Here is a 15,949-nt window from a genome sequence, read left to right as displayed (position 1 = left end):
TGGGTCACACAAACAGTGTGGTGCCCATTCCACCCACCAGAGGTAATCATCGGCAGTGCCCCTGGCCACCAAGTAATGAATATCCACACAGTTTGACTGCCCAATGCGATGAACTCGGTCTTCAGCCTGAAAGAGGATCTGAGAAGTCAGGAAATGAGAGAGTTATGTGTCAGCAAAAGAGTGAAACCATCAGCCCTAAACACAATTAAAAGCCAACAACTTGTCAGCCTATCACTAGGAACCCAACCCCATGTATCCACTCAAACCAGATAATGTTGCAGCACTCACAGCTCATTCACCAGTGTGTGCCTCTAATACTGCTCGCTACCCATGTCCTTCAGGAGTCAGCCTTGGCTCAATGGATCAAAAGGTTGTGGGTTTAAGTCCCACTCCAGAAACTTGAGCACATAATGCAGGCTGATACTCCCAGCACAGTGGCAGCAGTGTGTACCATCTACAAGATGCACTGCAGCAACGCATCAAGGCTCCTTAGACAGTACCTTCCAAACCCACAACCTCCACCACCTAGAAGTACAAGGGCAGCAGTCGCATGGGAACACCACCACCTGCAAGTTCCCCTCCAAGCTACACACCATCCTGACTTGGAACTATCTCGCCATTCCTTCATTGTCACTGGGCCAAAATCCTGGAACTCCCTTCCTAACAGCTCTGTGGGTGTACCTACGCCACATGGACTGCAGTGGTTCAAGAAGGCAGCTCACCGTCATCTTCTCAAGGGAAATTAGGGATGGGCAATAAATGCTGGCCTGGCCAGCGACGCCCACAGGAATGAATTTTTAAAAAGCATATTGTTTGCAGAATGGCTATTACATTACACATTCCTCCACGTCAATGTAGTTCACTGTGCACCAGAAAGGATTAAAATCTCTTTCCCATTAATATTCTTCACTGTAGTTAAAATAAACATGAATGAAATTCAAATCTAAAAGAAAACTAAATCGAGTGAAACACTGCAAAAAGGTTTAAACTCTTTCCATTAAAAGGCCAAAGTCTCTCACTTACACCAGGGTTCCAGAAAAGCTCAGCGATGACAACCAGATCAGCAGAGGAGAGAGTCAAGCCCATGTTGGCAGCAGTGATGGACAACACAGCTACACATCGGGTCTCAGAGAACTGGAACCGGTCGCACAGAGACTGACGATCAGAGGAGGATGTGGAGCCATCAATACGGATAAATGCAACTCCCTGCGGACAAACCAATCATTAGATCATTCAAGCTTGTGTTCGTGAAACCACACAATACAGGAGGCCATTGTGCCTGTGCCACTGCTTTGAAAGATCTATCCAATTAGTCCCCGCTCCCCTGCTCTTTCCCCCATAGTCCTGAAAATTTGTCCCCTTCAAGTATTTATCCAATTCCCTTTTGAATGTTACTACTGAAACTACTTCCACCACCCTTTCGGATCTCAACAACTCGCTGCATAAAAATCTCTCTCCATCTCCCCTCTGGTTCTTTCATTAATTACCTTAAATTTGCCCCCTCTGGTTACTGACCTTCCTGTCACTGGAAACTGTTTCTCCTTATTCAAAACCCTTGGTGATTTTGAACACCTCTATTAAATCTCCAGTTAACCTTCTCTGCTCTAAGAACAATCCCAGTCTCTCCAGAAAAATTGAAGTCCCTCATCCCTGGAACCTTTCTAGTAAATCTCCTCCGCAGCCTCTCCAAGGCCTTGGCATCCTTCCTAAAGTGTGGAGCCCAGAATTAGACACAAACCTCCAGCTGGGGCCTAACCAGTGATTTATAAAGGTTTAGCAATAACTTCCTTGCTTTTGAACTCTATGCCTTTATTAATAAAGCCTTATGCTTTTTTAACAGCTTTCTCAACTTGTCCTACCACCTTTTATATACAAATACCACCAGGTCCCCTTGTTTCTGCAGATCTTCAAAATTATACCATTTAGTTTACATTTCCTCTCTTCATTCATCCTACCAAAATACATCACTTCACACTTCTCTGTTACATTTCATCCGCCACATGTCTGCCAATTTCAACAGTCTATGTCCTCCTGAAATCTTTTACTATCCACCTCAATTGGTATTCAGAGGTATTTGGGTGTCCTTGTTCATGAATTACAGAACATTAACATGCAGGAGCAGCAAGTAATAAGGAAGGCAAATAGTATGTTGGCCTTTATTGCAAGGGGGTTGCAGTATAAGAGTCAGAGTCATTACAGCACAGAAAGAGGTCAGTCAGCCCATCAAGTCCCTGCCGGCTCTGCAGAGCAACCCTATCAGTCCCATTCCCCCACTCTATTCCCGTAGTCCTGCAAGCTTATTGCCCTTAAGTGCCTATCCAAACTCCTTTTGAAATCATCGATCGTCTCCCCTTCCAGCACCCTCATAGGTCATAACCACTCGCTGCAAGTCAATTATAGAATCATAGAGAATTTAAAGCACAGAAAGAGGCCACTTGACCCATCGTGTCTGTGCCAGCCAAAAAACGATCCACCTATTCTAATCCCACCTTCCTGCATTTGGTCCGTAGCCCTGAAGATTACGGCACTTGAGCTGCATATCCAGACTTTTTTTGAAATGAGTTGAGGGTTTCTGCCCTCTCAGGCAGTGAGTTCCAGACCCCCACCACCCTCTGGGTGAAAAAGATTTTCCTCATCTCCCCTCTAATTCTTCTACCAATCACTTTAAATCTATGCCCCCTCGTCACTGACCTCTCTGTTAAGGTGAATAGATCCTTCACCTCCACTCTATCCAGGCCCCTCAATATTTTGTACACTTCAATCAGATCTCCCCTCAGCCTTCTCTGTTCCAAGGAGAACAACCCCAACCTATCCAATCTTTCCTCATAGCTGCATTTTTCCAGTCCTGGCAACATGCTCATAAATCTCCTCTGTACCCTCTCTAGTGCAATTACCTCCTTTCTGTAATGAGGTGACCAAAACTGCACACAGTACTCAAGTTGTGGCCTGACCAATGAGTTATACAGTTCCAGCATAACCTCCTTGTTCTTATATTCTATACCTCGGCTAATAAAGGAAAGGATTCCATATGCCTTCTTAACCACCTTTTTGACCTGTCCTGCTACCTTCAGGGATCTGTGGACATTCGCTCCAAGGTCCCTTACTTCCTCGACACTTCTCAGTATTTTCCCATTAATCGTATATTCCTTTGCCTTGTTTGACCTCCCAAATCATCACCTCACACTTCTCCAAGTTGAGTTCCATTTGCCACTTTTCTGCTCATCTGACCAGACCATCAATATCTTCCTGCAGCCTACAGCTATCCTCCTCGCTATCTACCACATGGCCAATCTTTGTGTCGTCTGCAAACTTCTTGATCATGCTCCCTACATTTATGTCCAAATCATTAATATATACCACAAAAAGCAGGGGACCCAGTACTGAACCCTGTGGAACGCCACTGGAAACAGCCCTCCAGTCGCAAAAACACCCGCCAATAATTACCTTTTGTTTCCTGCCACTGAGCCAATTTAGTATCCACCTTGCTAGATTTCCCTGGATCCCATGGGATTTTATTTTTTTAACCTGTCTACCATGTGGGACCTCGTCAAAAGCCTTGCTAAAATCCATGTAGACCACATCAACTGTACTACCCTCGTCTATCTTCCTTGTTACTTCTTCAAAAAATTCGATCAAGTTAGTCAAACACGTTCTTCCCTTAACAAATCCATGCTGACCATCCTTGATTAACCTGTGCCTTTCTAAGTGACAGTTTATCCAGTCTCTCAGAATAGATTCCAATAATTTGTCCACTACTGAGGTTAGACTGCCTGGCCTGTAATTATTCAGTCTATCCCTTGCTCCCTTTTTAAATAGAAGCTTCATGTTAGCAGTTCTCCAATCCTCCGGCTCTACATTTGTATCCAGTGAGGACTGGAAAATGATGGTCAGACCCTCTGCTATTTCCTCTCTTGCTTCTTTTAACAGTCTGGGATACATTTCATCTGGCTGTGGTGATTTATCAACTTTCAAGGATGATAATCCCATTAATACTTCTTCTCTCCCTATGTTTATCACATCCAATACTTCACACTCCTCCTCCTTAACTACAATATCTGCATCGTCCCCTTCTTTTGTGAAGACAGACACAAAGTATTCATTAAGAACCATACCAGTATCTTCTGCTCCTACACACAGGTTACCTTTTTATTATTTTATGGGCCCTACTCTCTCCTTAATTATCCTCTCACTCTTAATGTATTGATAAAATATCTTTGGGTTCACCTTGATTTAATATTAATTGGGGGCTCGCTCGAGATTTCAAGGGGCGGCGGTGTGCGACCTGTGCCAGGCGAGGTGCTGTGTGGGCTTCGAGTTTGGGGAGCTAGGAGGCAGTGGTTGTTGTAGGGAGTCGGGTGGGGAAGGGGTTGCTGGGGGTTTGGTCCTTGGCGAGTAGCGGATTTTATCCCTGGGTCATTGGGCGTTCTATCCACTGGGTTACGGGGGTGTTTTCATCCACTGGGTTACGGGGGTGTTTTCATCCACTGGGTTACGGGGAATTAATCCCTGGGCTATTGGGGATTGGCCCTTGGGTTATTCAGAGATTACTTCCTGGGCCTTTGTTTCCAGGTTGTGAGGGTTTATGCCCCTAGTTAATTGGGGATTCTATCCCTGGGTTATTGGGGGTTACTGGGAGGCCTGGACCCCAGACACATGACATGCAGGCCTACCAGCGTGTAGTTCAATCCTGGTACCAAGAAACAGACCCCCAACTATGGGTAAATAGCTTCACTGCCTTAGAGTCATACAGCATAGAAACAGGCCCTTCGGACCACCGCTTCGATGCCGACCATAATGCCCATCTATACTAATCCCACCTGCCTGCATTAATTCTATATCCCTCTATGCCTTGCTCATTCAAGTATCTGTCCAGATGCCTCTTAAATGTCACTACTGTTCCTGCCTCCACCACCTCCTCTGGCAGCTCATTCCAGATTCCCACTTTTCTTAGTGTGAAACATTTACCCCTTTGATCCCCTTTAAATTTCCTCCCTCTCACCTTAAATCTATGCCCTCTAGTTTTAGTCACCCCTACCATGGGAAACAGACTCTGGCTATCTACCCTATCTATGCCTCTCATAATTTTATATACCTCTATCATGTCCCCTCTCAGCCTCCTTCACTCCAGGGAAAACAGACCAGCCTATCCAATCTCTCTTTATAACTCAAGCCCTCCAAACCAGGCAACATCCTTGTGAATCTTTTCTGCACCCTCTCTAGCTTAATCACATCTTTTCTGTAGTGCGGCGACCAGAACTGCACACAGTACTCCAAATGCGGCCTAACCAACGTTATGTACAACTGTAACATGATGTCCCAACTCTTGTACTCAATGCCTCGGCCGATGAAGGCAAGCATGCCATACGCCTTCTTCACCACCCTGTCCACCTGTGTTGCCACTTTCAGGGAACTATGTACTTGCACCCAAGGTCTCTCTACTCAACAACACTCCCCAGGGCCCTGCCATTCACTGTATATGTCCTGCCCTGGTTTAACTTCCCAAAATGGGTGTCTTGGGAGAGAAGAAGGGTTAGGGAGTAAACTCTGACAGGAAATCCGGAGTGGAGTCCTGTAGGAGGTTACCTGTTACTTATCAGCCTGCTTTCCGGCAGCTGGTACAAACAGTACTGTTTCTTTCCCCTTTCCTTTGCACAATACTACTAATGCCTGGGGGTGGGGGTGGGGGGAGGAAAAGGGGGGGTTGACGCTTGGGCACTCAGGGTCTCCATACCATTTTCCAGGCCTGCACCCTGGAGAGGACACTCCAGCATCGTGGTTTATGTTGGCACAACATGGGAAGGAACAGTTACCGATTATAAACTCTCGCTCGATTGGCCTAGAGTAAGAGCGCCAGGGGTTACTTTCGACATTGGGAGAAATCAGTGCATCTCATTGGATAGCTACTGCCTACCCCAAGTAGGGCAGCCGCCAGTCAGTTAGGTGCTGTCCTGCCACGACCTTCTTGCTTCAATGGGTGCTTGGAGCTTAGAGTGTCATCTCTCAACAGGCGGATCGATAACCTATGCACCAGGCAAGACAAACTTAAAGACACCAGTCCTTCACATTGCAAGCTGGAACGCAAGGACCATGCGCCCGGTCTTACCGATGACCTTCTGCAGGTTGATAATGCAAACAAGACAGCTGTGATCAATAACGAATTTACAAGGCTCCATGTGGACACTGCTGTGCTGCAAGAAACTAGGCTCAAAGTGGATCCCTTAAAGGGAAATATTACATGTTCTTCTGGCAGGGAAAGCCCAAGAAGCAACGTATGAGCATGGAGTGGGTTTCGCAGTAAATAACACACTACCTGCAATGATTGAACCCCTCACAGAAGGTTCAGAGAGACTTTCTACTCTTCGCTTGTAAACAAGCGTGGGCCCAGTTAATCTCATGTGCATCTATGCCCTGACACTCACCAGATGTCAAGGATCAGTTCGAGGAGATACTTGACGCTGCCATCAGTAGAATTCCCAGCTCTAAGAGACAGTATCTTCTAGGGGACTTCAACATAAGGGTGGGTACCGACTACACAGCTTAACCAATGTTGGGCACCAGGGGGTTGGCAAGATGAACGAAAATGGACAGAGGTTGTTGGAGCTATGCTGTCACCATGGAGCAACAAACAGCTACTTCCAGGTCAAGCTGTGCCACAAGGTGTTCTGGCAACATCCGAGATCACGCCACTGGCACCAGCTAGACCTGATCACCACCAGACGTACCACTCTCAGCAGTGTCCTCATCACTCGCAGCTATTGCAGCACTGACTGTGATACTGACTAGTCCCTGGTGTGTAGCAGGGTCAGGCTTCAGCCAAGGAAGCTACACCACTCCAAGAAGAAAGGTTGGCCTCAGATCAACACTTGCTGAACCACTGACCCAGAAAGGACCCAGAAGTTCCTCAACATTCTTGATCAGGCTCTTTCAAACAACACCACCCGAGGGCTCAGTGCGGTGTCAAAATGGGATCATTTGCACGCCACCATCTATAACACTGCATTCACTGCGCATAGGAAAAGAGATCGGAGGAATGCTGACTGGTTTGAGGCTTACTGGACTGAAATGGAGCCAGTTACTGCAATTAAGAGGAGACCCCTCATGAACTACAAGCAAGTCCCCAGCAAATAAAACCTAAATGCTCTCAGAAACAAGTCTCAGCAGACTGCTCGGCACTGCACCAAGCAATACTGGATTAAAGTCTGCAACAGCAGATTTGAGAGCGCTCGGAAAGAAATTAAAAAGCAGGACTTCAAAGGCAGTAATGTCAGGATTAATCCCAGCGGCACGTGCTAGTGAGTACAGAAACAGGAGGATAGAGCAAATGAATGCATGGCTGGAGAGTTGGCACAGGAGGGAGGGCTTTAGATTTCTGAGGCATTGGGACCGGTTCTGGGGCAGGTGGGATCTGTACAAGGAGGACAGGTTACACCTTTGCAAGACTGGGACCAATATCCTCTTGGGGATTTGTTAGTGCTGTTGGGGAAGGTTTAAACTAGCTTGGCAGGGGGATGGGAACCTGCGAGAGATTTCAGATAGGAGAGAAACCAAGCTGGTAATGGTAGGAAGAAAAGTAATAAGCGAAATTGGAAGGCAGCAGAAACAAAGGACAGCATCAAATAGGGCCAAAAATACGGAAAAATTTTAAAAAGACAAAATTAGAGGCACTCTGTCTGAATGCACGCAGCATTCACAACAAGCTAGATGAATTGATAGTACAAACAAAAGTACAAAGAACAAAGAACAGTACAGCACAGGAACAGGCCATTCGGCCCTCCAAGCCTGCATCGACCTTGATGCCTGCCTAAACTAAAACCTTCTGCACCTCTGGGGTCCGTATCCCTCTATTCCCATCCTATTCATGTATTTGTCAAGATGCCTCTTAAACGTCTCTATGGTACCTGCTTCCACCACCTCCCCCGGCAACAAGTTCCAGGCACTCACCACCCTCTGTGTAAAAAACTTGCCTCGCACATCCCCTCTAAACTTTGCCCCTCTCACCTTAAACCTATGTCCCCTAGTAACTGACTCTTCCACCCTGGGAAAAAGCTTCTGACTATCCTCTCTGTCCATTCCGCTTATAACTTTGTAAACCTCTATCATGTCGCTCCTCCACCTCCGTCGTTCCAGTGAAAACAATCCGAGTTTATCCAACCTCTCCTCATAGCTAATGCCCTCCAGACCAGGCAACATCCTGGTAAACGGGTATGATCTAACTGCCATTACAAAAATATGGCTGCAAGGTGACCAAAGCTGCGAATGAAATGTTCAAGGGTATTCAACATTTAGAAAGGATAGGCAGCATACTAATAAAGCATGAGATCAGTACATTAGTGACAGAGGATCTTAGATTGAAAGTTCAAGATGTAGAATCAGTTTGGACTGAGATAAGAAACAGCAAGCGGCAGCAAACATTGGTCGGAGTTGTTTATAGGCCACCAAACAGCAGTGGTAATATAGCGCACGGTATAAATCAGGAAATTAAAGGTGCATGCAACGATAATACAGTATAATCATGGGGGATTTCAATTTACATATAGACTGGGTAAACCTAATTAGCACGAATGCTGTGGAGGATGAATTCCTGGAATGTATACAAGATGGTTTTCCAGAACAGTATGTTGAACAACCAATTAGAGAATGGGCTATTTTAGATCTAGTATTGTGCAACGAGAAAGGGCTAATTAATAATCTCGTTGCAAAGGAGCCTTTAGGGAAGAGTGACCATAATATGATAGAATTTTACATTAAGTTTGAAAGTGATGTAGTTCAATCCGAAACAAGGGTCTTAAACCTAAACAAAGGAAACTATGAAGGTATGAGGCGCAAAGTTGCTGTGGTAGAGCGGGAAACTACATCGAAAGGTATAATGGTAGATAGGCAATGGCTAGCATTTAAAGAATTAATACATGGTTTACAACAAAAATACTTTCCTTTGAGGCACAAAAAACCAACAGGAAAGGTGATTCAATTGTAGTTAACAAGTTAAAGATTGCATTAGATCAAAGGAAGAGGCTTATAAAATTGCCAAAAAAAGTAGTAAGCCAGAGGATTGGGAACATTTTAGAATTCAACAAAGGAGGACCAAGAAACTGATAAAGAAAGGGAAAATGGAATATGAAAGTAAACTAGAGTGAAGCATAAAAACGGACTGTAACAGCTTCTATAGGTAAGTAAAAAGGAAAAGATTAACAAAGACAAATGTCGGCCCATTATAGGCAGAGACAGGAGAATTTATAATGAGGAATAAGGAAATGGCAGAAAAACTAAACAAATACTGTGTGTTTGTCTTCACAGAGGAAGACACAAAAACACTCCCAGAAATACTAAAGAACCAAGGGACTAGTGAGAATGAGGGACTGAAAGAAATTATTAGCAAAAAAAGTAGTACTGGAGAAGTTAATGGGACTGGAAGCTGGTAAATAACCTGGACCGATAATCTACATCCCATAAACAGGTGGCTGTAGAGATAGCAGATGCATTGGTGATCATCTTCCAAAATTCTATAGATTCTGGAACAGTTCCTGCAGATTGGAAGGCAGCAAATGTAACCCCATTATTTAAAAAAAGAGGGAGAAAATGAGGAACCACAGCCTGACAACAGTAGTAGGGAAAATGCTAAAATCTAATATAAATGATGCGATAACCGGACACTTAGAAAATAATGGAGTGATTGGGAAGAGTCAACATGGATTTATGAAAAGGAAATCATGTTTGCCAAACCTGTTTTTTGAGGATGTAACTAGCAGAACAGATAAGGGGGCGGGGGGGGGGGGGGGAAACTAGCAGAACAGATAAGGGATGGGGTGGGGGGAAAACTAACAGAATAGATAAGGGGTGGGGGGGGGGGGAACTAGCAGAATAGATAAGGGGTGGGGGGGGAACTAGCAGAATAGATAAGGGGTGGGGGGGGAACTAGCAGAATAGATAAGGGGTGGGGGGCGGGGGAAACTAGCAGAATAGATAAGGGGGGGGGGGAAACTAGCAGAATAGATAAGGGGGGGGGGGGAAACTAGCAGAATAGATAAGGGGGGGGGGGGAAACTAGCAGAATAGATAAGGGCTGGGGGTGGGGGGGGGGGAAACTAGTGGATGTGGTGTATTTGTATTTCTGAAGGCTTTTGATAAGGTCCCACACAAGACGTTGGTTGTTAAATTAGAGCACATGAGATTGGGGGGTAATATACTGGCATTGGTTAAAGGACAGAAAACAGAGAGTAGGAATAAATGGGTTATTCTCAGGTTGGCAGGCTGTGGCTAGTGTAGTGCCGCAAGGATCAGTGCTTGGGCCCCAGCTATTCACAATCTATATCAATGATGTGGATGTGGGGACCAAATGTAATATTTCCAAGTTTGCTGATGACACAAAACTAGTTGGGAATGTGAATTGTGAGGAGGATGCAAAGAGGCTTCAAGGCGATTTAGACATGCTAAGTGAGTGGGCCAGAACGTGACAGTGGAATATAATGTGGAAAAATGTGAAGTTATCCACTTTGGTAGAAAAAACAGAAATGCAGTATTTCTTAAATGGTGAGAGATTGGGCAGTGTTGATGTCCAAAGAGACCAGGGCGTCTTTGTTCATGAGTCACTGAAAGCTATCATGCAGGTTGAGCAAGCAATTGGGAAGGCAAATGGTATATGTTGGCCTTTATCGCAAGAGGATTTGTGTACAGCAGTAAAAATGTCTTATTGCAAATTTATAGAGCCTTGGTGAGTGAGACCACACCTGAATTACTGTATACAGTTTTGGTCTCCTTACCTAAGGAAGGATATACATTGCCATAGAGGGAGTGCAACGAAGGTTCACCAGACTAATTCCTGGGATGGCAGGATTGTCCTATGAGGAGAGATTGGAGAGGTTGGGTCTATATTCTCTAGGAGTTTAGATGAATGAGACGTGACCTCATTGAAACATACAAAATTCTTACAGGGCTCGACAGGGTAGATGCAAGAAGGATGTTTTCCCTGGCTGGTGGGGGGTGGGGGGTGGTCTAGCACCAGGGGACACAATCTCAGAATAAAGAGCAAGCCATTTAGGACTGTGATGAGGAGGAATTTCTTCACTCAGAGGGTGGTGAATCTTTGGAATTCTCTACCCCAGATGTCTGTGGAGGCTCAGTCATTGAGTATATTCCAGACAGAGATCGATAGATTTCTAAATATTAATTGCATCAGCAGATAAGTAGCTCTCAGCGCCATTCCAGATTTTCTTGTCATGGAGGAGCTGGACAGTGAGCCCACCATAGTAGAGCTCAACAAGGCCATCGACTGCCTTGCTAGTGGTAAAGCCCCGGGAAATGATGGTATTCCTTGTGAAATCGTCAAAAGTGGAAAAACGGCATTGCTGCAGCATCTCCACAATCTTCTGTCTCTCTCTTGGAAGGAAAGATCAGTGCCTCAAGACATGTGTGAAGCAAACAGTCATCTTGTGCAAAAACCAGGATGATCCCAGTGACTGCAACAATTACTGAGGTATCTCCTTTCTAAGTATTGTGGGGAAGGTCTTTGCTCACATTGCTCTGACCAGATTGCAGACCCTGGCGTCACGCATCTATCTTGAATCTCAGTGCAGCTTCAGAGCTGGCAGATTGACAGTTGACATGATTTTCTCACTTCAGCAGTTACAGAAGAAATGCTGCGACCAGTGCAGTCCACTCTACATTGCCTTCAGATGGCCTCACCAAGGCCTTTAATCTTGTCAACAGACACAGATTCTTCAAACTGCTGTGGAAAATAGGCTGCCCTCCTGGACTTCATCTCTTCTTTCCACGAGAAGATGCACAGTTCCGTCAGTTACAATGGAGCAAACTCAGACACTTTCAAGATCAGAAGCGGGGTAGAGCAGGGCTGCATCCTAGTGCTAACTCTGACATACTCTTCTCCATGCTGCTCTTGTACACTTTTGGCACTCAAATGGGTGTGTCCAACTGCATATCAGAGCTGATGGCAAGCTGTTCAACCTGGCAAGACTGCGCGCCAAGACCAAAGTGTGTAAAGTCCTAGCCTGTGAGTTGCTATTTGCTGATGCTGAGCTGACATCCCATAATGACGTTCATTTGCAGCAGCTTGTATATTTGGTTCTCCCGGGCCTGCAAGGAGCTTGGACTGACAATCAACCAGTGTCAGGAAAATCAAAGTTATGGGCCAAGATGCAGAGACTACACCTTCCATCAATATCGACAACCTCACTTTGGAGATCATCGACAGCTTCACATACTTTGGATCAACAATCACCAGCAATCTGTCCCTTGATGCTGAAATCAGCACCAGGATTGCCAATGCTGCAGCTGCCATGTCAAAGTTGAGAAGACGAGTGTGGACAACAGCAAACTGACCGAAAATACAAAGCTCCACGTGTACCAGGCTTGTGTTCTCAGCACCCTCCTTTATAGCAGCGAAGCATTGAAAATTTATGCAAGCCAAGAAAAGCGGCTGAACAGCTTCCACCTCTGCTGCCTCAGATGGACATTTGGCACCACCTGGCAGGACAGAGTGCCGAATACAGAGGTACATCAGCATGCAGGGATCCCCAGCATGTTTGCTCTCAAGTCAGTGGTGACTCCGTTGGCTGGGTCATGTGAGCCAAATAGATGTTGATCCCAAAGACATGCTCTATGGCGAGCTTGCTATCAGCACAAGACTAACAGGTTGCCCATGTCTGTGATACAAGGATGTCTGCAAGCGAGATCTCGAGTTGACCGGGATCGAAGTCGATGCATGGGAAGTCCTTGCTGCTGATCAGAGTTCCTGAAGATAGGCAGTCAGGAAGGGTATGGAAAAAGCAGAGGACAAAAGAAATGATGGGATGGTGGAAGAGAGTGCCCGGTGGAAGGAAAAAAAAAATCAGTCGACCTTGGGCCAATGATATTTATCTGAGCCAGCTGTGGAAGGGATTGCCACTCTCGAGTCGGTCTCTACAGCCACAACAGGCGACGCTCAATTCAGAAGTAAAATACATCCCGGGCAAAGTCCATCGTTTTCCAAGACGGACAGATGCCTACTAAGTGCATGGGCAAAACGGTGGCAAATGGATTTCAAAATAAAAACAAGAAATGCTGGAAATACTCAGCAGGTCTGGCAGCATCTGTGGAGAGATAAGCAGAGTTCACATTTCAGGTCAGTGACCCTTCTTCAGAACTTCTGAAGTTACTGTGAGCAGTTCAGGGCACCACACCTTAGGAAGGATATGTTGACTTTGGAGGGAATGCAGCATAGAATTATTAGAATGCTACTTGGACAATAAGGGTTAAGTTACAAGGAGAGAGATTACCCAAATTAGGTTTGTATTCCCTGGATGATTTGATTAGATCAAAGTTTTTAGACATTAAGGGGAACAGACAGGGTATATGGAGACAAACTATTTCCTACTGATTGGGAGGCCTAGAACTAGAGGATATAGCCTAAAAAATATTTAAAAAGAGAATTGGATAAGTACTTGAAGGGAGAAATAAAAATGCAGGGCTACAGGGAAAGGTTGGGGAGGCGGGGACTAGCGAAATTGCTCTTACGGAGAACCGGCATAGACTCAATGGGTCAAATGGCCTCCTTCTGTTTTTTAAAAATTCTTTCTTGGGATGTGGGCATTGCTGGCAAGGCCAGCATTTGTTGCCCATCCCTAATTGCCCTTGACCTGAGTGGCTTACTAGGCCATTTCAGAGAGCAGTTAAGAGTCAACCACATTGCTGTGGGTCTGGAGTCACATGTAGGCCAGACCAGGTAAGGACGGCAGATTTCCTTCCCTAAAGGACATTAGTGAACCAGATGGGTTTTTACAACAATCAATGATAGTTTCATGGCACCATTACTGAAACTAGCTTTCAATTCCAGATTTTAATTAATTGAATTTAAGTTCCACCAGCTACCAATGTGGGATTTGAACCTGTGTCCCCAGGGCATTAACCCAGGCCTTTGGACATTACCAGTACGCCACCATCTCCCCCCATTCTAGGATACTAATTTAATATAACTCCTCTGCTTTTCAATTCTATCCCCCCAGAAATGAATCCCAATGCTTTGTCGGCTTTTTTAATGGCCTTATTAACCTGCATTGCTACTTTTCGTGAACCACATCTGGCCTTAAACCAAACCGCACCAGGTATCACACTGCTTCCAGAATGGCCCCTTTTGAATTTACACTCCCATTAATTTCACCCAAACCCCAATAACGTTACCTTTTCTTCAAGAGCCGCACACAATGTGTCCAGAACCAGCCGGTGATGCCCGAACACCAGGAACTTCTCCCGGCCACTCTCCAGCAAGTCTCTCACGTACTCTCTGTAAAACACGGAGCCTAGTAAATCCCACATGCTGAGGGAGGAGCATATGGGACAGACGCCGGGGAAGGGAGGAGCATATGGGACAGACGCCGGGGAAGGGAGGAGCATATGGGACGAACCTCGAGGAGGGAATTATGGCATGGAGACCACCTTACTCACACGATGGATCGGACTTTGGCCTCTGCTGTGTGATTGTAGAAAAGCAGCAAAGCCTCCTTCTTCTCCCGTTTCTGTTACAATAAAATAAAGCAATTTGAAACAGACACTGATAATCTGAACTCAATTTCTTTTCTGAGAATTCTTTGAAATATAGTCAAATGAGATTGGTTTTGAATGCAGAAGCGTCACTGAGCTGATTCTCTCCTTCTACCCCAGTGGTACTAAGGCCACATTTAGCACCCTCCCAGCATGGCCCCAGCACAGGCTGAGGATGGACATGATCACCGACCTAGCCTGATCTGTGTTGGGGCTCAGTCCCTCGCCAGGAAAAGCAGTGGGATATACCAGTCACAGAGTTTCACATTGCAATTTTCCCTTCACAAGTGCATTTTAACAAGGGTCTGATTTTAATTTGAGAATTGGACAATTCATCTAATGTTCACACAGATGATAAAGGTCGAACACGTCAGGCACAGATATGCCAACTCCACCATCTCATAAATCTACAGATTTGGTATATAAATCATGAATCGCTTTTTTTCCAAACATAAGCGAATATAGATTGTCAGTTAGTTTATAAACCTTGTTCATGCCTTATTAGAGCCAGACTTTACAGGAGTGAAATTTGGAAACACTTCTGCACACTAACTGGTAGAAGTTTGGAACTCTCTTCTGCAAAAGGCAACTGATGCTAGATCAATTGTTAAATTTTAAAATCGAGATTGATAGATTTTTGTAAACCAAAGGGATATGGGTTAATGGTGGTATATGAAGTAAGGTCACAAATCATCCATGATCTCACTGAATGGCTGAACAGACTGGAGGGACTAAATGACCTCCTCCTGTTTCTGTCAATCTCTGCCAGGTCAGAGCTCTTTACAAAAACTATATCACTGCATCTGAAAATGCTTTACAAAAAAACTTGTGAAAATCTTACCTATTATCAGTGTGCATTCTGTCTCAAAAGTCAAAGGGCCATGTTTACCAGACTAGTAGCTCGAGTTTATGGAGTTAGTGAATGGGGAATATTGTACTTTGACAGTTCTGTATCCAAAATCTTCCTAAAACTAGGCAGAGTGACTGGGCAAAGGTTTGTCAGTCCTTTTGCACATGTACATGTGTTTCGGGACTGAGCATGCACACTCAATTGGTCACGCCTACACACACCTATTCTCTGGATAGGTGACTGCAGAGGAAACTGGAGTGTGCCAAAGCACACTGCTTTGCCAAGACCAGAACCTGAAGCTGCCTTGCTGCTTGCCGTACCTGGAGCCTGAACCACAGTACTACAACTATTAAGAAGCCATGAATCACTTTTGTGATTAAAGCAACAATCAATACACACACGACTCTGTGTAGCACTACAAATTGTCAGCAAACAACTCACCAGATGCACCAGTACCTGCCATGGATTACTGAGGTTATCATAAGAATACAGGTTTGCACTAACTTGACCAAACTCAAAAACTGACCAGATTTTATCAGTATGCTTTGTAAGGCCAAAACATCTTTTCAGA

The 15,949-nt window shown here is 45.1% G+C and overlaps 1 protein-coding gene across 1 annotated transcript in view; it reads right to left on the bottom strand.

The window, feature by feature from the left end:
* smarcal1 (SWI/SNF related, matrix associated, actin dependent regulator of chromatin, subfamily a-like 1) overlaps positions 1-15,949 on the bottom strand; it is a 112,590-nt gene that overhangs the window by 27,043 nt on the left and 69,598 nt on the right. The window contains exons 11-15 of the mRNA XM_068034678.1: positions 15,820-15,921; positions 14,433-14,503; positions 14,169-14,271; positions 1,024-1,206; positions 38-138 (exon numbers count right to left, since the gene is read on the bottom strand). Coding sequence (XP_067890779.1) covers positions 38-138; positions 1,024-1,206; positions 14,169-14,271; positions 14,433-14,503; positions 15,820-15,921 — 560 coding nt within the window. The remainder of the gene's footprint in view (positions 1-37; positions 139-1,023; positions 1,207-14,168; positions 14,272-14,432; positions 14,504-15,819; positions 15,922-15,949) is intronic.

This window comes from Heterodontus francisci, chromosome 7, assembly GCF_036365525.1.
Source record: "Heterodontus francisci isolate sHetFra1 chromosome 7, sHetFra1.hap1, whole genome shotgun sequence".
Taxonomy (NCBI): Eukaryota; Metazoa; Chordata; class Chondrichthyes; order Heterodontiformes; family Heterodontidae; genus Heterodontus; species Heterodontus francisci.
Note: the sequence above shows the minus strand (reverse complement) of the source record. Positions and strands in the feature narration are given on the sequence as shown.